Genomic DNA, 24,302 nt, shown 5'->3' with positions numbered 1-24,302 from the left:
AAAGTAACTCGAGTTAATTTAAATTAACCTATCATGGACGTCAATTATTATGACATGTAAATATGACGTCAACCAATCAGATTATGTCGTCGTCGCCTCGTTAAAGTAACACAATTTTCTATCTCAGATAAATAAAGATAGAGATAGAAATGGGGTTTAACGTCCACTTGACGAAAACTCGGTCATTTCGGGACTAAGATGTGGTTTAATTTTATTGTAATAATTCGCTTGCGCGTAGGGGTCTTCAGCAGTAGGAGGAAACCGGAATACCCGAAGAAAACCCACGAGGTTGGACAGGCGACTCTACTCCTTGTCACCTACAACCGGGGAATCGAAACCACACCAGTTGACTCAATGAAAGACCTTCTGATACAGCGTGCACGTGCTAACCCTTCGGCCATCCAACCCCCCTAATTTAAAGCTAATATTTTCTAATTAAAGTATAATAACACATATGTTAAATTATTTCGTTAGATGAACACTAGAGCTTTCTGTAGAAAGTGCAATTTTAATGACCTTGGAGAAGTTTTACAAAATCGTAAATGTTCAGTCTTATTGTTGTCAAGATCGGGTGGCCATATTCGCTCTGGGACACGTTCATTGACGTGGCCTATCGTGATCCCTGTGGACGAGGCGAGTTTAAACAAATAACAAAATCCGACATCCATTCTGGGATAGTCCATAACAACCTGACGAAGTATTTAGCATCTTTTCCAACGATGTATCTGGGTTTTGGGTATCTGGCAGTAATAGCATGCTCGTAAGCATCGATTACTTTGAATAATTTATTAGATGATGTTTCCGGCAGTTTGTTAATCAACATCTTAGCTGAAAATACATACATGGGTTATTATTAGAGATTATGTAACCACGTGTCAAACAGGAGGCACATTGAATAAAAGTTCTGAATTAATTTCTAAATTCGTCACCTAACAAAACCTGTTTAAGATTTCGGGTCAATGTTTTTCGTTGGGTGACCTGATAATCTATTGCTATTCTTTTAGAAGTCTATACAGTCAATGACCCATGTGCTATACTTGATAACGAAAAGGTAAATATCACCTGCACATTATTTTTATAAAATAAAAGTCTGGTTTTATCCAGACACCGTATAATACAGCTTGGGACACCGGTCTCCATTTCCAGATGAAGACTGACGGGTTTAGGCTGTTTGAAAACATATCACAAATACTGGGTTAGTTGCTCGGCCCTTAGGTAGAGGATTTTAACACAAAATTATTTTCGGGGTTGGCCCTTTATTGGTTAATTTAACCCTGAGCAGGAGGACCCGGATAGAACCCACAGCTTTAGGCATGCGACCCTTTGTGACGCCATGTATAAACATGGGATCGATCCCAGATGTCCCTATGCCCAAGGTTATTGGGCGAGAAAAGCCGAGAGGGTCTTAATAGACTGCTGGTTGCTTGCTAAGCTGGATGACCCGTGTTCATGGGTGTGGGTGGCTATCTCCAATAGAAGGCTTGATCTCGCTTTAACTACGTACATCTTATCAAGGCCTTCACGTAATACCCTGCATATTGCGGTACTAATTTCGATTGGGTAAAAGCCCAACTTGTGAGCCTATCAGATTCCTCGATCGTCGCGAATACCAAGTCTCGCGCGTTTAAGCTAAAATGTCTACCTGTGATAATCGAGTTGCAAAGAAGGTTCGTTCAATGTCAAAGTTTCCGTGGAGGTCGCGATGTCACAACCTCTGATTGGAGGCTATACTGCTCACGTGTCTGTAGATAACATAGCTATAAGTTCCGGAATTGTGAAGTAAACAAGCAACGGCCAGATGTTATGAAACTCGCAGTCGTTGTTTCAGGAACATGGGGTATGGCGTATGTCCGTCTTCATTATTAGTTCAGTCGGAGCATTCGATTTCACTATTCCATCCTATACAACATGGGTATCAAAAGAAACAGACGGACACAGTAAAGGTTTTAGACGTTTTGTCAAAGTCAACGGTCACGATTAGGCCGTAGCGCGCCGTTCCGGGCAAAATTGCCATCATAGCACACTGTATGGCGTCTTCCTAGGTCTTATCGGGGCATTTCATTTAAATATTCCTCTCTGTGCAACATGATTGTGTTTAAAAAAACCAGTCTGAAACAGTAAAGGTTTAAGAAGTTTTGTGAAGATCAACGGTCAAGATTAGATCGTAGCACCCCGTTCCGGGAAAAGTGGCCACCATGGTACACAGTGTGGCGGATGCTCGTCTTCATTAGCCTAGTCGGAGCACTACATTTCATTATTCCACTCAATATAACATGTGTTTTAGGCGTTTTGTCAAGGTCAACGGGCAAGGTCTAAAGACCAACAGCCGGTTGAAGCACCCTAACCCGCGGAATACAGTGATCGAGCAGACTGTCGTTATACAAAATACTATAAATGTAAATATCATATAAACCAGCTGGACATACTGAAGGTTTTAAACGTTTAGACTAAGCCGATGCTCAAGGTCAAAGGTCAAAAGATCGAGAGACGGTTGAACCAACATAATAGCCCTATCGTACCCACGGTATCGTCATGGACCGTATATAGATGGACAGGCAACGTGTCCCGTTGGTTGGTTTCTCTGCCGCTCGTGCGAGACACGACGAGATCTCAATGTCAACGGCAAATTAAGCGATGTGATTTTTGATTAATTTCTCAAACTCCTCCTTAGAATTTACATCTATACACGGTCCATGGTATCGTGAACATTAGCCGAATAACCATTGTTTATTTCAATAATTCCACTGCACGCAGAGGTCCTTAGAAGTGGGGAAAAACTGGAGGACCCACATAAACCCATGATTTAAATAAAACATACTTTGATCAATAAACTCCTGTCCGTAATAATGCTGGAAATCAGAATCTCCTTGATTAAATGCTTCTTGAAATCTTTTATGAACCTGCTGGGTGTTGATTATCTCTGTGTTAAAATATCCCGGTTCCAAGATACTGACCTTTATTCCTTGGTGATACACCTCTCGTCTGAAACAATATTTACAAAAAAAACCCGTCAGGGTAAAGTTGTCAATGAAACAGAGGCGGGGGGGGGGGGTCAAAACTAGTGTCGGATTCCAGTTACAAGCCCCCCCCCCCCCCCCACACACACACACATAAACCTACACACACCTAGAGGGGTTAAAGGTCTGTTATAAAAAATGTTAATTAAAGTCGAGGATGCCGACGAATGTTTAAGACTACAGTGCGTGTAGGAATGGCTTTATAACAAGGTAGAACATGGTATACACGTTGGTGATAGGCTCCCTAGATCCCAATGCCACGAGCCACGGTGTAAATTCGACACTCGGTTAAACCCAAAATAAACATAAAAACTATTAAAACATAGATCCTATTTCGTTTCGCTTTTTATCGTTCAAAATTTTCTTTTATTTGTTATCATTATACCAGGATCTGGAAGAATTGTTAAATACATCGCGTTCTGGGTGATGCGAGGGATTAGGCAATCACACATGAACTGTTGCGTCGAGATCCTACCATGCGCTGCGCGAACCCGTGTGTAGACATTCGCAACGATAGAAAACAAAACAAGCCTGAAGGTGTTTTTCCGAAAAGTCGTTTTTAACACCGAAGCTGATTGGTTAATAACTGAAATCATAACGTCAAAGATTGTAAGTATGACCCCTGGTCACCCCTCCCCACCCACGCGTACAATCGGTCAGATCGTCATGTAGTAGAGGCCATCAAAAGTATATAAAAACGAAACGAAATATAGATCTGTATTTTAATCAGATTGCAAAACTATTTTTCGCTGGTTTAATTTTACATTTTGCATGACATTTGTTGTTTACTTTTTTTTCTATTGTCTATATAGTATTCGAATTTTCATTTTCCGTCCAATTTTGGTGAAGAATGAGGCGGTAATCAAGGTGGTTAACCCACCTTCAATATTTTATGAGATGATAATTTTAGGCTCTCTGTCGTTGTAAAGATTACGGTCACTGGAAATTTCAAAAATCGATTGTGGTATATTGGACTCTTTGTGGTTATATATATTAAGATAATCGGAATGTTAGAAACACTGTTAGCAGCCTAGAGTCCAAATTCTGATTGGAAGCCGCGGTTGCTCAGCGAGTAAAGACGATGGCTGGCTAATCAGGAGGTCTCGGGTTAGATCCCAGTGTTGATTTCCCTATGTCAGTGATGCAGGACGGATGGCCTGACAAGGACCGAGGTCCATTGTACACATTGACGTGCACGTAAAAAAACACTTAACACGTGGAATTCGAAAAGGGTGTAGGCCGTAGCGCTGCTGCCCGGTCAAAATTCTCTCATAGCACATTGTATGGCGTATGTCCGTCTTTATCTTCCCAGTTGATACAGTAAATTAGAACGTTCAACCCCACTTAGGGGGGTTGGGTGGCCGAATGGTTAACGCGTGCGCGTTGCATCATAAGGTCTGTCAAGTGGCGTAGATTGATTTCCTGCATGTACGTGACAAGGAGTAGGATCGCCTGCCCAACCTCGTGGGTTTTCTCCAAGTCTTTCGGTTTCTTCCACTGATAAAGACCCCTACGGGTAAGGTCCCGAAATGACCTGGTTTGTGACATGACTCACAGTTCCTCTTAGAAAAATTATAACGTACCGTAGGCAATCTGAGAAAGCTTCTACGCCATATTTTGCAACACAGTACGGTGCCGGTGCCGGTGTCAAAGCAATGCGTCCAAGCATGCTGGCGATGTTAACTACCCTTCCCTTTTCCTTTCTTATCAGTGGTAAAAACATTTTAGTGACGTCTATTACGCCAAATAAATTAACAGCAAGTGAATCCATGTAGTCTTTTCTGTTTAAACATTCGATAGGTCCGATAGCGCCACCTACACCGGCATTATTTACAACTGCCCATAGACCTATAATTACATATATATAAAACATTATATCGGTTCAATTCACATATAGGTATGCCGACACAAACTGATTTCAACATTAGCGCGTGCCCCCTGCAACAATTCCAACATATATTAGCATGTGAGCCCAAGAGCAATTCCTATATATTTGTGTCGGCATACCTTTTTTTTTTATCTTTTCATCATTTACCGTGAAACAAAGTAGTGCAGCTTTGCGGTTGTGCTAATAATTTTGGAATATATATATATATATATATATATATATATATATATATGAGCACGTAACCACTAGAACAATTCCTATATATATTAGCACTAACCACTAAAACAATTCCTATATATATTAGCGTGTTACCCCTAGAACAATTCATATATCTCCAAGCCACGACCGCAAGCCTGAGGTAACCGGCCAGCTAGAGCTGGAAGCGCGACACTCTAGACTACTTGGTCACCCCAACCCCCGACAATGGTAGTGATTTATGAAACATTTTAGACAAAGAACGAATAGTAATGATTATAATAAAAGTGAAACATTTTAGATGTTATCACATATTTGAAATCAGCGAAACATAACTACAGAATTTGATAATACAATAAAATATCAATGAATTAGAAATATATACATTATTTACATAAATCATTCAGTAAATATACATGAATAGGGTTATCTGCCCTTATAAAAGCGAAGGCCGTTTCATTAGTAAGACTGGTTTGTAAAGTGTAGCTCAAGCTACGATCAAGACGAAACTGAGGATGATTAGCTCGTAACCCCCAAAGCAATTCCTATATGCATTAACGAGTGACCCATAAGAACAGTTCTTATATATGTTAGCACGTGAACCGCCCCCCCCCCCCCCGAACAATTCTTATAGTTTTCAAGCTCACCTTTATTTGAAGGTAAAATTGATTTCACCTTGGTGAGTGCAGACTTGATATTATCTTCAGACGTAACATCTAATTGAAGTGTCTGAAGACGTTCGGATGAAGTCTTCTTCAATTCAGCTGCAGCATCTTGTTTCAGACAGGCAGCAATAACCTGAAATCCCAAACGATCTAATCTTTTCGCTAAAAGATTTCCAAATCCTGTATCACACCCGGTTACTAAGACGTACTTTTCAGCATAATTCTTGACCTTTAACCTCCCCAAGAACCATTTTAAGGTGAAGCATCCTATTAGTACTGTAACCCACAACAGCATGTTGCTTTCTCTTTAATCTATAAACACAAATATGGTCTATTATATGGCACTGGGAGGAAGAGGTGTTTTCGTGTGTGTGGGTGTGTGCGTGTGTGTGTGGGGTCTAGGGAATTTGGGGCCGTGGGGGTAGATGTGCGTGTAGTAGGCAAGGTCTGACCAAGCAGCATAAGCAAACATGAATAAAGCTAACGTTAGACTCTATAGGGGCCCACACTATCCCACTCACGAAGGTAGGCCCGAGAACAATGGCCACTATATCCACTCGACGGCGGTAGATTGGCGGGGTAAAAATACTGTATAGGCATAATGGCGATCTTGGGACATACAGAATAAATGAATAAGATTATTCCCGGACAGCTGCACTATGATCTACTCTTATATCTAATTCTAACTGTCAAGGGATCTTGTCCGTGCACACCAATGTGTACACGGGACCTCGGTTTTTTGTCCGATCAAAACGACTAGACACTGTCCTTGCGAAGCAATCCGTCATGGGAAACCCGCGGCAGAAAATCCAGAGGAACTTTCTTGATGAATCCTGAGACAGATGGACTCGGATGACACGATGCTGTTATGTTTGGTTTCGATTCCCCGATTGTAAGTGATAAAGAGTAAAGACCCCTACGCTAATTATTGAAATAAATTGCATCGTGTCAGTCCCGAAATGACCTAGTTTGTGTCGAGTTGACGTTAAACCCCATTCCCAATTCTTTCTTTTACAGTCATGTTGAAGACGTTAAACAAATCAACACAGTATAGATTGCAGCGAACTCGAATAATGTTATGGTGATAAAACACACAAGATTAGAACAGGTGAGCTTAGTAACCTCTGTTATCAGGTGTTATCTATAGGGTAAGCATCTAGTGTCTTGTACGTGACACATGTCACGGCAATTAAACACGTACATCAAACCATCATTAGACTCTGTGGGTCATATTCCAGAAATGTGAGCAGCAAGTGTCTGGAGTGGAGACAATGTCAAGTTTGGCGTGAGGTCTGGGGGATTACCCTAGAATTTGATCAAACCAGAAGCTCTGAGACAATATCTCTGCTCAATTAGGCCCATACATGTACAGGAGTGAGTGAAGTGAGACCAAAATGGCGGCAATGCTTGGCATGTTTGTTTATTCGTTGAATGTAGGAGAAATAACATTCCCTACCCACATGACACATGCCTGATGTAGAGTGCCCATTATTATAAAATTTATATATATTTCTATAGACTAGGATATCCATGGTTTATTATATTAGACTAGTGTATCCAGTGCTTATTATTATAGACTAGTATCCCCAGTGTATATTGCTATAAACTAGTCTATCCAGTATGTTTAATTATAGGCTAGTATACTGTAAGTGATGACCTATATAAGAACAGCTGAACTTTTGTAGATCAAGTACCGTCTTCATTAGCCCAGCATAGGAGCAGAACAGTAGGACGTTAAACCCCATTTCATTTCATTTCTTGTAGATCAAGTAAATACAAACAGCTTAACAGTATTTATAGCCTACCTGTAACGCAGCACACGTCACACTTCTTACATAAAATATATGTAATAACGGAGTGATTCTCTGCACCCAATATAAACACACCAACAAACAGTTTAATCAGCAGTCTTGATATACGATAACAAACAAGTTACTGCTGTGTGACCTTCCCCTGTGTGAACTTCGAACTTTTATCATGTCTAGTCAATAGTCCCAAATCGTCACATTCATCTTAAACGATCCATTAGCAAGAAATTCCATAAATTACCAATGTGCCGGGTCTGGACTCTCAGAAACTTGTAGACCATTACATGTTTTTGAGTGAAAACACCCTCGTGCCAATAGCATGAATTCTGTAGCGGGTCTAAAAGCTGTGAATGGGGGGGGGGGGTGGTTCAAATCCATGGTGCCATTCACAGTCCTACCCCATAATGAATGTCAAAAAATAATGTCTGTAACACTGATCGCCCCCGTAGAATATAAGATAAGATAACATAACATCCAAATTGATAAATTACCAATGTGCCGGGTCTGGACTCTCAGAAACTTGTAGACCATTACATGTTTTTGAGTGAAAACACCCTCGTGCCAATAGCATGAATTCTGTAGCGGGTCTAAAAGCTGTGAATGGGGGGGGGGGGTTCAAATCCATGGTGCCATTCACAGTCCTACCCCATAATGAATGTCAAAAAATAATGTCTGTAACACTGATCGCCCCCGTAGAATATAAGATAAGATAACATAACATCCAAATTGATAAAGCGCAATAAATACTCGTATTAGGAGTTCCAAATGCGCTTGCAAAGTTATACATTTTGGTTTCATTTCAACCCTAGTGTTGTATGAACAGGTGAGTTTTCAGTCTTGTTTTGAAAATGCAGACGGACGGACATTGATTCTCTTATATGAAGGGGTAGTGAATTCCGCAAATGAGCTGAAGAGTACTGGAATGAACGTTCGATCATTTCTAAACTCGTCGATTGTACAATTAAGAGATGTTTTGAAGAAGATCGTAGACATTTTCCTTGAATATATGTGAAGATGAAATTTTTGATGTAGGATGGAACAGAGTTGTTTATAGCTTTGTAGGTCAACACGAGTATTTTAAATAGTATTCTTTGATGTACAGGAAGCCAGTGAAGGGCTTTCAGTATTTTGGTGATATAAGCAATTTTCCAGTAAGTAGACGTGCAGTCTACGTTGAATTTATGATTTGAGAAGCCCATGCAGTAGAGCGTTAAGATAATCCAATTTAGTTGTTATTAAAGCATGAGTCAAAAGTTCGAGATATTCAGAGCTTAAATAAGTTTTAATCTTTCCTAGTTTTTAAAGTTGATAAGGGTTTAGCCGTAGAAAATGAAGGGCCATCCAGTTATGGATTTCTTGCAGACATGTCTCCACTTCTGCGACTGTGTGCGATTGGGATTCTTCTTCGAAGCTAATGTAAAGCTGTGCGTTTGGAGAAGATGATAAATAACACCGGGGCCAAAAATGATCACTGTGGGAAACCACAAAGCAGGGGAATTTCTTGAAGTATTCATCTCCTATGCAAACTCGCCGTTTTATAGGATTCTTCACTTAGTAATGTATTAATGCACACAAAATTCATGTAGATCAGATGATAACTTTTGTCATTTGAGTGTTCACAAGGTACAACTACTGTAGAGCCAACTAGTCTCGTGTAAAAGACCATATCAGCCATTCCAGGCTAACAGAATATCAAACCAAATATTAAAATCACAAAAGTACCTTGTTTTTAAAGCACCATTTGTATCCTAATATCACCCCTTTAAATTATGCAATGGATTATCCCTTGAACATTATATTATAATCTGGGTCAATTTTGACGAGATAAGACCAAAACAGTCACCTTTGACTCAGGAAAAGAAATTTGTCGATGAGTGATGCCGATCACCAATTTATCTGCAGGATCTGAAAACCACCTCATTTTGATGACCACTCAAGTCACAAAAGTGAGTATATTTGTTTTATAGCACCCCTTTAAAATAACTTTATTATTTGACAAATATGCACGACGAGTAAGCGTAAGAAACTGAATATCTTAATGTATTTTTGTAAAGCTAGGCCCTTTTCCAGTGCTTAAAGTCGTGTCACGCGAGTCACAGTTCACGCTAATTGTTCTACTATATCTTCCTTTTTAATGTGACAAGGGGTAGGGTCGCCTGTCCAACCTCGTGGGTTTTCTCCGGGGCCTCCGGTCCCCCCTTCCTTCCCACTACTAAAGCGAATTATTAAAAAAAACTGACCCATATGTTAGCCCTGAAATGACCTAGTTCGTGTTGAGTGGACTTTAACCTCTCTCTCCTTTCTTTTTAACAATGTTTTCGTTTGTATATTGTCGAAGGCATGAAATTTTTGAATATAATTGACATTTAATGAAATAGTTTTGAACATGCTGATCTTGTATGAAATGTGTTCGGAGAGACGTATGGGTCTGTGTGAGACAATGAATTTTTATTGAAATTTTCTTTTGAGCAAATTAATTCTTGTTTGTTTTGACGATGAAATACAGCAAAACAATTAGTTGATTAAATTGAAACATCCGTGTTATTTCTATTTGTCGCACAAGTCACCTTTTCATGTCACGCAAGTCACAAACAAAATCTCAGTGTATCACATTGTAACATAATGATGCCACAGCTGAACAATTTAGCTTTATGTACATACATGTATAAGTCATATTCCAATATTCTAATTACTTTTCTACCAAATGGGGGATTAGTATCATTACCCATCAACGCACTGCAAATGCATGTCACGCGAGGCACAACCCCTTATGATCAGACCAAGAAGAAATATTTCTAGCGTTTCTCATTTAACAAAACACAAAAACTTTATTTGGGAGTAGGTTTATTGGAAACTTGATTATTTGGTTTTAAGATATCAAATTTATATATTTGTGTTTTGTAGAAATGTCACATGGTGAATGGGAGATTTGACAGTGGATCGGTAATGCCAACAGATATTAGTTTCTGACTATACAAGAGAGAGAGAGAGAGAGAGGGATGGGGTTTAACATCCACTCAACACAAACCAGGTCATTTTAAATTGATAATAATGAAGAAAGATCGCGTTTCATAATGTTTTATTGGTATGTCGAGTATCTTGTCTCTGAAGAAGACAGAGATTTGTATTAGGTGAGCTGAGATTTGATCTACAATTTGATCTACAAAGATATGAATATTGAGTTGACTCCATGTACACTTAACCTAAATAAATTCCATTTTTTGGTAAACAATTTTTTATTGAAAGAATGAACAGGATTGAGGAATGTTCATAGTCTATATGACTCCTCTCCTTGTACAATTACATACAATTGATTAGATCATACTGGACCACAAGGAATGGTCACCACTTCCGGTTACTATGTAGTCAAGGTTACCATAAAGATGACATTGTTGTAATTTAAATGTAAAATAATAACATTGTATGTTAGCATTACATAGCATAGCACATTGTGTTGTTATCATAACATCATGTTCTTGTAGAGGTACAGCTGGGATGTTGACGGTTGTGGAAATCAGTGTGGCCAAAGGCTGCTGGGAACTCACTGAAACTATAAACTATTAAACTAATCCAAAACAATGTGTCTAATCGTGATTACTACAATCGACGTAAAATTTCAGAAATAAAACTTTTAAATGTTTATTTTATTTTCCGTTCAATCAATGCAGCGACGAACATAAAGTTCAAACCGTGAGTCGTACGTTTAGACCCTGAAATCGGAATTTCTCACCGTATAGGAACAAACACCACCGACCGTATAGTAACGACCAAAAGTTGAGAAGGGGGTGGGATTCGAAGCGACTAGAAGTTATATAGGGGAAAGCCGATTCGCAGAACGAGAATTTGGCTAAAATATAAACACGATGGCGGAAGTAAAGGTTTAAATGGAATTGAAATAAGTGGGGACGTTGGGGGGAATTTAGCAAGACATTTTAAAAAGAAAACTGGCTAAAGAAAGCTTAATGGTGATGACAATTGACAAAAACGAAACAAAGTGGCCGGGGTTGATGATAAAGAAGTAACATACTTGATACATTATGTTCACAGATATATGGTCTGGGTACATCATTTCCACAATGGAAGCCATCATGTTGAATGTTGATGTTTAGAGGACAATTGGCTATATCCTTCCAAGCATAGTATTCGACATCTACGCCATCTAACCACTGATAGTTACCAGCTGGAGTTTTCTCTATCCCAAGAAATACATCTCTAGTGCTGAAACATAATGATTTATCATCCGAGAAAATATAATAAATAGTTCGGGTCGCTCCTAAAAGACAACTGAAAATTCATAAAGCAAGCACTTGTTCGGGTCACCCAAAAAAACTTAACGTTTAATTTATGTACAATGTGCTTAACTATAATAATGATTAATAATTCTTTTGGAGATGTCGAGAAATTCATGAACCTTTTAAAAAACTTCGTTTTAGTCTGTTATAATGAAATATAGAAATAGGGTGTGATGAAGTAGAAACTGGGGACAAGAAATCAACTTACACGGGGTGATATAAGATGAAGTGTTTTAGCGCCAACTTATCGTCGGCGGTGGGAACTATAGGTATGCGATAACCTCTATCTAAACACGTTTGCTTGACCTCTTCAAATGTTCCTTTAATGGTACTAAGAAATACAATAAATCTTGGATCTGAAATATTAAAACACAAATATATAACGTATTACTACAATTTTATGTATATTCAATTATATATTCAAATATATAAATGCCATGGTTTTAAATTTTATTATGCAGTCGCAGGAAACTGAAAAATAATTTTAAAAACCGCATGAATCAGATTTTCCATGTGAAAGCTGCGTTTCGAATTGGGGCCCACGGTGGCTCAGTGGGTAGGACACTGACTGACAAGTCAAAAGCTATTGGGTTCGATCCCGGTGTAGACAGCAAACATTCCTCGGGAATTAACAGTCTGGTTTCCCCTTGTCATTCATGCAGATCGAAAGGATTGGCCTGGAACAACGCCTAGTTGTTCGAATGAGACGAAAAATCGAAGTCCCATTTGAATTCGATGGATGTCCGTCTTAATTATTTCTGTCCTGGTGGTTTAACGTACTCTTCCACAATAATGACAGGCTTGTGCAGAAAACTGGGACGTTAACCCACATTTCATTACATAAGTATGTTCGGGAATACATTAAATCCTATACACGTTACGTTAAAACTTTAAAGGGTGAAAATGCTGAGTGAATAAACAACAAAGCATTAAATTAGGAAGCCTACAATCTCCAGAGTGGCCACTCTGATCCCCCGTCTAGATGAATCATAGGCCAAAGTAATGTGTTGCAGAGAAAGGGCTCGCATGCCAAATCCCCACTCAAAAACCAGGATTCCACTCTCCACCGACACGGGTCGCAACGCACAGTAAACACGTTGCCCCATTACAGGACATACGAAGGGTAAATTATTATCACCCCTTACACACCACGGGGAGTCAAAACCATAGACGTAGCCAAAAACTGCACATACACACCAATCAAATACGCACGTGGAAACATCGCTACCACTTCACATAGAGGAAAAAGCCAACCGTTCTGTCCCACGAAATCAATATGCTAAAAAATCCAAGCGGATCGTAAAAATCTCCCCTAGAGGGAAGCATCAACTGTCTGGCATTTGATTAACCAATTAAAATACACAGAAGGACGGTGCGTAAAAATGATTTTATTAAGTATATATGTATAAAAATGATTATAAGACCAACGTTTTACACGGTCAAATTATTATCATTGTTAAATTTCCCACTAGCACCCATTCTGCCATCCCCCCCCCCCCCCGGAAGCCTTATTAGACGAAACAAAACAAAATATCCATTGTAAGCACATATTTACTCTTTATTCTGTAGTTTCAGGTTCTGAATTCTTCCTCCAGAGAACCAATAACAAAGGAACGAATAACAAAAACAAAGTCAGAAATAACAATCAAACTGAAGGAGAAGGCCTAACGAATGGAAGGAAGAATATACGTCCTGTTTCGTATGTTTAATGTATATCGCCCTTCCCTGATTGTTTCATTTGTTTTACTGTGTACATATATACTCTTCAAAAAGGTAGGGGATATTGAAATGCAAATACCTATGCAGGTTGTGATATGATAAATAGTCATGGACACTTGACATGCTTTGAGAGTATGTTCACAGATAAAGAACTTATCGCCCCAACAGAACCACTGGGCTGTTCGTGCAACACGCAATAGCGCCATACACGTCGGAGGGGTTCATTGTCAAATTTGACACTTTAAGGAAGGGTTGATGAAAACTGCCGCGTGCTGGTTAATCTATCCATGTTTGCATTCCTATTGGTTCTTGCATAAGATTTACTGTTTAGCGTATCTTTGCTTTAGTGTCTTACGTTTAATTTGATCGGGTCAGATTGCCCCAAATCGTAATTGGACGGTTGATTAGGAGCATGCCACGACGAATTGCTGAATGTCTGAGGATTGGAGGAGCAATTACTCATTATTAAGACAAAAATCAAAAACGTCCATTTTCACTTTTGAGGGTGTATCTCTTTGCGAGTGAAATGGGGCCGTCAGATAAGCCGCCCATATGAACTGTTTATATTCATGTGTAGGCAATTGGCCTGTTATTAACATACACTGGTTACCTCTAATAAAAACAGCAGTGCATTTCCGCAGTTTTGTATTGTTTCTGAATATCCCCTACTTTTCTTGAAGAGTATATATAAATATTTTTTCATTAATCTGTTAATTTTTTTTACGCTAATCACTTTGTAAATAAATTATCTTTATATATATAAAAACAGTTGTCGGCGATATCACTTCAGTGGAAGCGGACGTTAAATAAAGCTATTTCACACACACCACTATACACCCACATGTCAATGTCTTCACCATTGTCGCCTGCTTAGTTTATAGTACCCCATCTTTCTTAGAAAGCACGTGACTGTTAAAATGAGTTCGTCCATCTGCACAAATTAAGATTGAATATTGCATAAAGTTAATCACTTACCATGGCCAACTTTTTCACAAAGATATTGACGAGCTACACCACATCCTCCCGTCAACCACTTGGCATTTTCATTTCTGAAAACTACACAATCACCGTTGCCTGCTTGATTGTTATTCCAGTCTCCCCTTACCAATAACTCACCGTTTAACCATTGATATCGGCTTATGGTAGAATTATATTCTAATCCAAACCACAAGCCTTCCTGGTCGCTAGAAATAAACGAGAAAAATGTCTTCTCGTGCCTTAAAGATGCATTATGTAAAAATCTAAATTAAAAATGTCTATTGCAGGTTTTTTTCTGAATTCAAATATTATGTTGATTATTATTATTTAGACATTTATTTATATACATGACAAACCTATAATCAACTCTCTAGAACATCGGATGACTCATATATATAATGGATTAGAACACCCGCGTTACATAACAACATAACGTTAAACTGGATAATCAAGATTTTGCTTATTATTGTCGCATTTATGTTCGCAATGTTCAAGTAATGATACGTGATTTGCATTTTTCGAAAACTGTAAAATCTCTCACATTGCATTAAAAGAGCTAACCCTCTAATTGAATAATTTCGAAATTACAAACACGAATTATTGGTCCATTTCAATCAATATTGTTGTTTTTATCTTGCCGTGAAAATATATTGGATCCTAATATCCAATATATAAGAGACAATGAACATTTTATAATCAGTACACGAGTCGTGTATTCTATGCCATTTGAAATGAACTAAAAAAAACAAATCCTAAAAGACAATGCTGAATTAATTAATATTGGCTGATTCACAAATGGCAAAATAATAATTAAGAAACCTCGTAGAGTGGACTTAGTGGGCTTAAACGATTGTTGTTTAATATGGACTGTTCACGTATTTCACCAAACATAATTGATTGGAAATTAAGAAAAAATTATTATAAATTGAACCTCAATCACTTTATATACATTCATATTACATTAATATGTAATTTCCGTCTGTTTTAATGTGTCAAAGGATAGAGCATTACGCCCTTTAAGAGAATTAACGCTAGATAATGTCCAGGCTTGGATTCAATCGGATCTATAACAGGCCCATGAATGTGGTTCACGGCAATTCCCCCCACCTCCTCCAAATAAAACCAACAAAAAAAACCACGACGGCTTGCTTATTACATAGCGAGGAGCATAGATCGATGGTATTTTGAAATCGTCATACATATATTCGTAAATACTGAAGATTCAACCTAGATTGATGGTATTTTCAAATCGTAATATATATCTTCGAAAATACTGGACGGAATTGGAGATTCAAATTCCACAATATTGTAGTTTGCAAGGGATTCTATAATCACGCATAGAGTCTTGAAGTGACATAAACTAAACGGTAAACCCCGGGGTTAAAGAATAATCATAAAACAAGCATAGCCTGCCTAGAAATAAAATGGGGTCTAACGTCCTACTTTTCTGCTCCGAACTGGGATAATGAAGACGGGCCTCTGCCTAGAGCGCGATATGCATTATAATTAATATCTAAAGAGCAATATTTTACTTACACTGAAATCGTATCAATGAAATTCAACAGAGTCAGATATGTATCTTTAGTCTTTGCCATGGCTAGTTGCATACCAAGTGTTTTACACTTCAACACAGCAGCATCAAAACTTATTTTTTCATCGAAATAAACATACGTACAAACTGAAAATACATATTTTAGATTTCTATATGTTTTTGTTTTGTCTTTGTGAATTCATATGGTATAAAACTTGCCAGAATATGTTTGTCACTTAATGTCTCAGTGGTGCCTACATTGGTGATACTAATTGTATATATTATCTAACGAAATATACCAACTTCGCAATACCTTATCACTTCGGATGCCTTTCATTTCCCATTAATTTCAGGTTCTAGACTTTTGACTGCACTATTCACAACTCGAAGTTAGCATACCTACCCTTCCGTAGTATGAACATCAGATCACCGTATCTGTATATTAACTCATTTGATATATATCCAATATAATCGTTTGATTAATTATTTGAGATTTAACATATCTTTCTTTCTAACTTATGCCAATTATAATTTTGAAACACAAGGTATTCATATTTATGTAAATGATTTCTTACGGAAGATGGATTGATAAAAGCCCCGGCTTGTTTTCAGGTCCCATAATTCTATATTTGTATGTTTCTAATATGTAAATATGTATTGAATAAATAGAGGTAGAAAAATAGGTTTTACAGATAACCAAATTTAAATTTAATATACTATTGTTGAAATATACTGTTATTGAAAAGTTAAAGTTAATAAACTTACCACATAGACTTGTAGTACTGATAGCTAACAATAATAACCTTTTGATCATCATCGTGGGCTTACTGTTCAGAGTATGTTTCTTTCTGGACAAAGCAAAATTAAAGGAGTCCTTTTTATCCCTAAAAATATAACCAATATCCGAATAATTATCAGTAATTGTATTAAAATCGTTCAACCAGCAAGAAAATAAATCCGTGTGACGACCCAAGGGCTTCTATTTATACCAAATAAATCACAACTTTCTTATTAAATGGATCGATTTGTAAGTGACTGCGGTTTGATTGGTCAATAAGATAAGGTAATCTAAGATTTTATTGTTGAATATGTCTATTTAAAGAACCATCCATATTCTTGAAAAATTGAAAAAGTACAAAATAGAAAAAATACAAAATTAAAAAAAACATTAGACAAGATATGGTAGCAATCTGGAATCTTGAAAAACAAGCGGTTGCCATGCACATATTGCAAGAGATGGACAGAAAAGCTAAAAAAAAAAGCATACAACAAGCTGCCATAATCCAGGATGTACTTTCCAAGAGGTGTCAATATCAAACGGAACAGAGATCTTTGGGATATATGCATACATTTTAAATCCCAACAAGATCGGATAAAAATTGTGACATCTAAAGTGTCCACAAGCAAATGAAGCGATTTTTCGTACAATCAGGCGCCATAATCCGCGAGGTTACCATCTGATACATGCCAATATTAAAAGGAACCAAGATCTTTAGGATATAAACCTATATTTCAAGTTTAGTCAAAATCGAATAAAAATTGTGACCTCTAGAGCGTCCACAAACTTGGTATTATATGCTTTTACACTATTTGCTTAAGGGGAGCGGCTATTTAGACGGGAAGTTTCGATCCGATTTTCAAGAAATTCAAACTCAACCGTTACCATCTGATACATGCCAATATTAAAAGGAACCAAGATCTTTAGGATATAAACCTATATTTCAAGTTTAGTCAAAATCGAATAAAAATTGTGACCTCTAGATCGTCCACAAACTTGGTATTATATGCCTTTACACTATTTGCTTAAGGGGAGCGGCTATTTAGACGGGAAGTTTCGGTCCGATTTTCAAGAAATTCAAACTCAACCGTTACCATCTGATACATGCCAATATTAAAAGGAACCAAGATCTTTAGGATATAAACCTATATTTCAAGTTTAGTCAAAATCGAATAAAATTGTGACCTCTAGAGCGTCCACAAACTTGGTATTATATGCCTTTACACTATTTGCTTAAGGGGAGCGGCTATTTAGACGGGAAGTTTCGGTCCGATTTTCAAGAAATTCAAACTCAACCGTCATCATATATATAACGTATATATATTTAAACCAATTTTAAAATCGCATAATAACTATGACCCCTAGAGGGTCCACAAGTTAAAAACTGGAATTTTCTTTCCGTTTAACGTGGATTTGGAAAGGATCCATTTATTTTCGGTCCGTTTTACGTGGATATCGAAAGGATCCAATTATGATCTTTGGGATATAAAGATATATTTTAAAAATAGGATAAAAACTGTGACATCTAGAGGGTCCACAACCTTGGTATGACATACTTTTACACTATTTGCGTACCGATAGCGGTCATTTTGTCGGGAAGTTTCGGTCCGATATTCACGAAATTCGAACTCGGCCACCTTTATGGTGTATCGGTGAAATTCTTCAAAATCGGATCAAAATTGTGACCTCTAGAGTGATGTTTCGAAATGAAATGAAATGAAATGGGGTTTAACGTCCTACTCTTTTGCTCCGAACTGGGCTAATGAAGACGGATGTGATGTTTTGAACAATCAGGGGTCATAATCCATGAAGTTACACTACAGTGTGATTCTAGGGTAGCAGTTTTTAAGCAACTTTTATAGCAATTTCATAGATACATGAACTTGTTAGCGTCTATAAAATGCGGATCAATTCATTGCTTATGTTGGGCACCCTAGGGCAGACTGCTATCTTCGCTGCCGCACAGATTGTACTCTTCGCGCGCCGATTGTAATCTAAGCGTATCAAACTGATGCTCAGATTGCCAACTTTACGCTGATTACTCCTCGATGTTTTTAAAGAATTATGAAAGTAGTGTGTCAGACGTCCCATGTAGGATCTGTCCTTTATCGACTTTGTACTGTAATGATTGTTAAAATAATTTTCATCACTGCATAATTAGCGTGTGTGCTAAGAATAAGCTTTAAATTCGAGTCAGCAGTATCTCATAATAATTTCGCTATCTTTATACGTCAACTCATCACGTGACTGAATGTCCAAAATTATTTGTTTTAATTACCGTAAACTTCAGTGTTTTGTTTGTATAGTTTAAATTAGTACATTTATCACAAACAATTGACTGATATTTGAAATTTTTATCAAAGTGCAATGTAGCCAACGTGTTCGTGAATTCTGGTTAAGTGGACATAAATCTTCAGATACGTGTATGCCTATGTGTGGGTCGCAAACATTTGAACAGTTCCTACTAAAATATATTATAGTAAGCAATTCCACATAAATAGGCGGATTATCATTTGTTGTTGTTCTTAGTGTTTAACGTCCGTTTCCACCAAATGTGATATCGCAGAGGAGTCTTGTTTTTCATTTTTATTATCTTAGCGCACGCGCAGGTGCCTTTCCGGTGGGTGGAAGACGCCCCTATCTCCAAGTCACATACGCTCACACCAGGGATTGAAACCACAAGCCATAGATAACCGGCTAGCTAGAGATCGAAGCTCGGCACTCAGCCCCCCCCCCCCCCAGCGGAGCATCATCTCGATAATCCATTAAATACCCTGGGCAGACTTAACTCCACACGCGCAGATTTGTCAACGGATATTAGACAGATTAGCGTATGCGCGGGAGTAATCGGCCCGTGATGTGAAATCTGCGCTCAACACTTACACTCTGTCCATAATACCATACTGTATTGGACGTTAAATTTGTAGACAGAGAGAAAAATGGGGTTTAACGTCCACTCAACACAAACTAGGTCATTTCGGAACAAACATGGTTCAATTTTATTTCAATAATTCGTTTACGCATAGGGGTCTTTAGCAGTGGGGGGCGGGAAACGGAGGAGAAAACCGACGAGGCTGGACAGGCGACCCTATTCCTTGTCACGTACAACCAGGGAATCGAAACCACGCCAGTTGACTCGATGATAGACCTTATTACACAGCGCGCATGCGCTAACCATTCTGCCCCCCCCCCCCGTTAAATTTGTAATAACCACAGCAATAACATCATTGCTTACACCCAGGAATTGGTTATTAACAAGGTTTCCCGAACCAATTTGAAAGAAGTCTCGGCAACTTTGATCTTCAGTGGGCTACAAGAATAGATGGACTGGTTAACTGTGAAATTAGATATGCTTTTAATATATAAAATCCAAAAACAATGATGGACATCGCGGCTAATACAGTAATTGTAGTTGCTTACACACTGATAAGAATAAACCACGCGTATCAAGGAAATCCCAACAGATATTTCCATATTAAAAGACAAGTTATTAAATTAATCAAACAAAGCGTTCTGAGAACCTAGTCGAGTGTAAGTAATACCCGTTGAATTCCGATTATTGGGGCGCATTGTTCCTACTTGTCTCTATTCGGCTTTTCTGTGGATTAAAAACACCGGATATATTTGACGATAATAGAATGGAATTATTAAAAAATGGCTGAATTAAGAAAAGATGAAGAGGAGTATTCTAAATATTTAGAAGCTGACAGAAAAAGAAAGAAAAAAAAAGTCTCAGGGTAGGCCTAATATCAGTACGGGTATTCAATCAATCACAGGAGCTGATTCTTTTGTGATAAATCAACACCTGGACAATCTTTAACAGCACCAGAATGTACACCAGGACCCGCCTCTTTGCCTGTGCAACATGAACCATCAAAGAAAATCTAGCACTCAATCACTTACGACAACAGACCTACCATATAGTAGCAAACAACTGTTTGGTAAAGAGTCCAGATATTCCTTACACATGTCCAGAGAGAAAATATTAACTTTACTGTGATAAGGATGAAGACGGAAACAAGATCTACAAAACAAAAACATCATTTACTTCGGACAATTAAAGATCTCCTACTTTTAATAAATGAACATTTAGATTCTATCGATTATGAATCCGATACATTATCATTTGGAATTTTATGGAACATAATATGTGATCTCAAGCATGTCAGATATGTGAAGGAAATATCTGAGGATACATGTACATGTGATATGTGAAAACTTAACTTTGTTACTCAATGGAATTCGAGCAGCTGTAAAAGATGATAATACGTTTAAGGAATTGGAAGGACCAGTACACGTAATAAAGACTCTAGTGCACAATCACCTAAATGTATTCATGATGAATGTGTCATGACCACGATTCCAGAAATAAATATTTTAAGGGTTCCGGACAGGGCCGTAACTAGCTCAGAGCAACGAGGCCCGGGGGGGGGGGGTGTTCTCAGGTGTGCTGGTGCTGTAAAATTGATGGACAATCAGGGGCGCCGGAACACGGCTGCCAAGGTATACAAATGGCACCCTGCCGTTTTTTTGTGGTATACATGAATACCCATGCCCTAATGATGTATTTTAAAGGGTTTTATGTTGGAATTTGGAATGCTAGAGGCGCTCTAAACAGCGTTTTCGGAATTGACAAATTTCAAAATTTTGGTACCCTGGCCCTCGCGCTGTTCCGGCGCCCCTGCGGACAATGTATATTTTTCAGGGGGGGGGGGGGTCTTACGGTCCCGTGAAGAAAAGTCATCTTGCATCCGGAACAGATGCTATTTGTGAATTAGAGAGACAGATACGAAAGTATAAAGGACATTACTATAATTTTACAAGTCATGACAAGTCATGGTTAAGAGTTGGTGATACATTAAATTGCGATAGATTTGTTATGGTCATTGACAAGCTTGATCAATCATAACTCTTAGTTATCTCTGCAAATTCAATTCTGTTAATTACCCGAAGAACATTTTTTCAAATTTGAATATCTTACATTTCTTGTCCTATGGTTGTGGCAAAAAAGATTACATTTTTATATTTTGTTGTTATTTGTTTAGTAAGTACCCATTTAATTTAAAAATGAAATGAAATTATTTTGAATCTCACGATGGAAACGGGTCTGTAGATGGGGGTGGGGGTATTAACGATACAGAGCACTTTGCAATATATGCCAATAGTGTTTTGAAATATATTGATGTCATTTTCTTAGGTAAAAAACAATGTGCAAATTTTAGTAGATACTTCAATTTTGATTGGCTAAACACTAAAATCAGTCTAATATTATCCAATCAAATTACTAAAATTTGGATTTTATCTTAGTTAAAATTTCGCGAAACAGGTCCCTGAAGTGATAGGAACTTTACAAGTGCATCACTTAAACATGTCAATATCAGAGCCATTCAGAATACTAAATTATGAAATAAACAATGTAGATCAAGCCATTGAATTGTTATTTCCAGTGTCAGATATAAATCAATTGTCTGCATGCTCTCATAATATTGCAGTTATATATTTTTTTTTAAAAATGAATGGTGGCTGGCAAAGGTGGTTCAAATATCTAGTGATATTGGAGATGTTAATGTGTCATTACTTCTTCCAAAATGTCTATCATCAACATTTTGTTTGGCCCTCCCCAGAAAATACTTTGCTGGGTCCCATTGAAATCTATTATAGGCTAACTGACTTACCCAATGCTTCCTGTATCGCGCTGCAGATTTGGCATTACACCTGATGTTGTTGACTACATAATACAATTGTTTTCATAAATTAATGGTCAACTTAATACCGACATTTAAGATGGGTAGCTAACTCGTATATGACTTTAAAGTGTAGAAGTTACTTTAAATTGTTGAATGAATTCAATAAAGATTAAATAATTTCTTATGTTTTTAGTTTGATTACTCAATGAATTTAGAATTAAATAAATTATTGTAAGAATTAATAAAGTATTGTAAGAATTGAATAAAATATTGTAAGAATTAAATAAATTATTGTAAAAATTAAATAAACTATTGTCAGAATTAATAAATTACTGTAAGAATTAAATAAATTATTGTAACAATTAAATTATTGTATAAATTAAATCAGTTGTTTAATAAATTGACAATTTATTTTTCCTAAGATTAAATATTGTTGTATGAGTTTGATTTGATGATGTAAAATGTTTACTTTTTGTTAATTTTTAAAAATATATAATTATTATAATTAGCTGAGTAGTTATTTTGTGTTGGTATTATGGCATAATTAGACATAGCTACATCTATGTAAACAAATACAATATCATGCCTAAAATAGGGAAGTTTTCCCCATGCTCTTGTAACTGCGGGGGTCACGCTGGCTCGCTAGTCTGCAGGTCGAGTGTTCGATCCCTGCATTGGGCCGAGAAAGTTCATCCAGATTTTCCGGCGTGGTTCCCCCTTTTCAGCGATGCAGGACGGAGGGTCTGACAAGGACAGTCTGTCTAGTCGTTCGGATGGGACGAAAAATATCCCTTGCCAATTGAAATTCGATAGAAGAGTAGACCGCAGTGCCCTGTCCGAGCAAACTTTCCCTCATAGCACACTGTATGACGTATGCCCGTCTTCAATAGCCCAATTCGGAGCAAAACAGTAGGACGTTAAACACCATTTCATTTCTTTTAACTGCTTTACAATGTCATAGCATGACTAAATATCTTTTAAATTAGATATTTTTCGATCAAACAGATGCTCCTAAACAAGCTAATTTCAAATAAAATGATGAATTGACTTAATGCCGTGCTTAAGAAAAAAATGACAAAATTCGCCGTCCATAACAATTGCAATTCCGTACGTAACAGATAACTTTGATATCAGATCACTCACAACAGATACATAATTTTATTTTTCAGCAAAAATAATATAAACGCTTTATTTCAGTAGTTTTGCAATATTATGCCAAATTTGTAATTTGATAAAAAAAAAACCCACAGACTTTATCCCGAATTGTAATGCTTTCAAAGAAGTGAAATCGTGTGATTCCGTCCTTACGAACAAGAACGGGAATAGCTCTCAAAAGAAAACCATCAGTTCACATTTCCATTTCTTACGAATAATATAATCGTGATCAAGTATGACATACCTGGGCTTAATTTTCAATTTTTAAATTTGGTCCAATTAGAAGATAGCACATTAACAATTTAGAATTTAGACTCTAATATACCGCCATAAAACAGAAGCAACTTTCTGGCATATTGATCAAAAACGCGATTTACGGGAACGACAGTCAGCTACCAGTACACAATTTCTGAGAAAAACATCAAATAATAATTTATAAGGGCTTAACGGACGCAGTTGTTTTTGTGCGCAATACGTGCCGGATTCTATTTGAACCCTTTCTCTAAAGCTCGGTTCATAATACATCCGTATCCATAAACGTATCCGCATCCATATCCACGTTTTGCCGTTCAAATAGAAAACGCGAAAA

The 24,302-nt window shown here is 37.5% G+C and overlaps 2 protein-coding genes across 2 annotated transcripts; both read right to left on the bottom strand.

Annotated features, from left to right (window-relative positions):
- Positions 1-482: 482 nt before the first annotated feature.
- Positions 483-7,704, bottom strand: LOC126807906 (retinol dehydrogenase 7). Its single transcript, XM_050532788.2, has 5 exons — positions 7,571-7,704; positions 5,748-6,077; positions 4,601-4,865; positions 2,819-2,982; positions 483-828 (listed from the first exon to the last, which is right to left on the bottom strand). Exons 2-5 carry the CDS (start codon positions 6,058-6,060, stop codon positions 611-613), a joined length of 960 nt encoding a protein of 319 aa, XP_050388745.1. The 5' UTR covers positions 6,061-6,077; positions 7,571-7,704; the 3' UTR covers positions 483-610.
- Positions 7,705-10,815: 3,111 nt separating this feature from the next.
- Positions 10,816-16,934, bottom strand: LOC126807934 (macrophage mannose receptor 1-like). Its single transcript, XM_056103463.1, has 6 exons — positions 16,859-16,934; positions 16,099-16,240; positions 14,560-14,768; positions 12,074-12,221; positions 11,601-11,791; positions 10,816-11,117 (listed from the first exon to the last, which is right to left on the bottom strand). Exons 1-6 carry the CDS (start codon positions 16,908-16,910, stop codon positions 10,888-10,890), a joined length of 972 nt encoding a protein of 323 aa, XP_055959438.1. The 5' UTR covers positions 16,911-16,934; the 3' UTR covers positions 10,816-10,887.
- Between the last annotated feature and the right edge of the window lie 7,368 nt (positions 16,935-24,302).

Source organism: Patella vulgata, chromosome 9 (genome assembly GCF_932274485.2).
Source record: "Patella vulgata chromosome 9, xgPatVulg1.2, whole genome shotgun sequence".
In the NCBI taxonomy this organism is placed as follows: domain Eukaryota; kingdom Metazoa; phylum Mollusca; class Gastropoda; family Patellidae; genus Patella; species Patella vulgata.
The sequence above is the reverse complement of the archived record's forward strand: the minus strand, read 5'-3'. Positions and strand labels throughout refer to the sequence as shown.

Bases quoted from the DNA above. Each gene is read 5' to 3' on its own strand.
- LOC126807906 (XM_050532788.2), bottom strand. From the start codon at position 6,060: ATGCTGTTGTGGGTTACAGTACTAATAGGATGCTTCACCTTAAAATGG. The intron at 2,983-4,600 runs GTACGTTATAAT...ATATTGTTTCAG, and splicing joins GCTTTCTCAGATTGCCTACG to ACGAGAGGTGTATCACCAAG. The intron at 829-2,818 runs GTATGTTTTATT...ATGTATTTTCAG, and splicing joins ACAGGAGTTTATTGATCAAA to CTAAGATGTTGATTAACAAA.
- LOC126807934 (XM_056103463.1), bottom strand. From the start codon at position 16,910: ATGATGATCAAAAGGTTATTATTGTTAGCTATCAGTACTACAAGTCTA. The intron at 12,222-14,559 runs GTAAGTGATTAA...TTAATATTTCAG, and splicing joins TTGTGAAAAAGTTGGCCATG to ATCCAAGATTTATTGTATTT. The intron at 11,118-11,600 runs GTATGTTACTTC...TTATAGTTTCAG, and splicing joins CTGTGAACATAATGTATCAA to TGAGTTCCCAGCAGCCTTTG.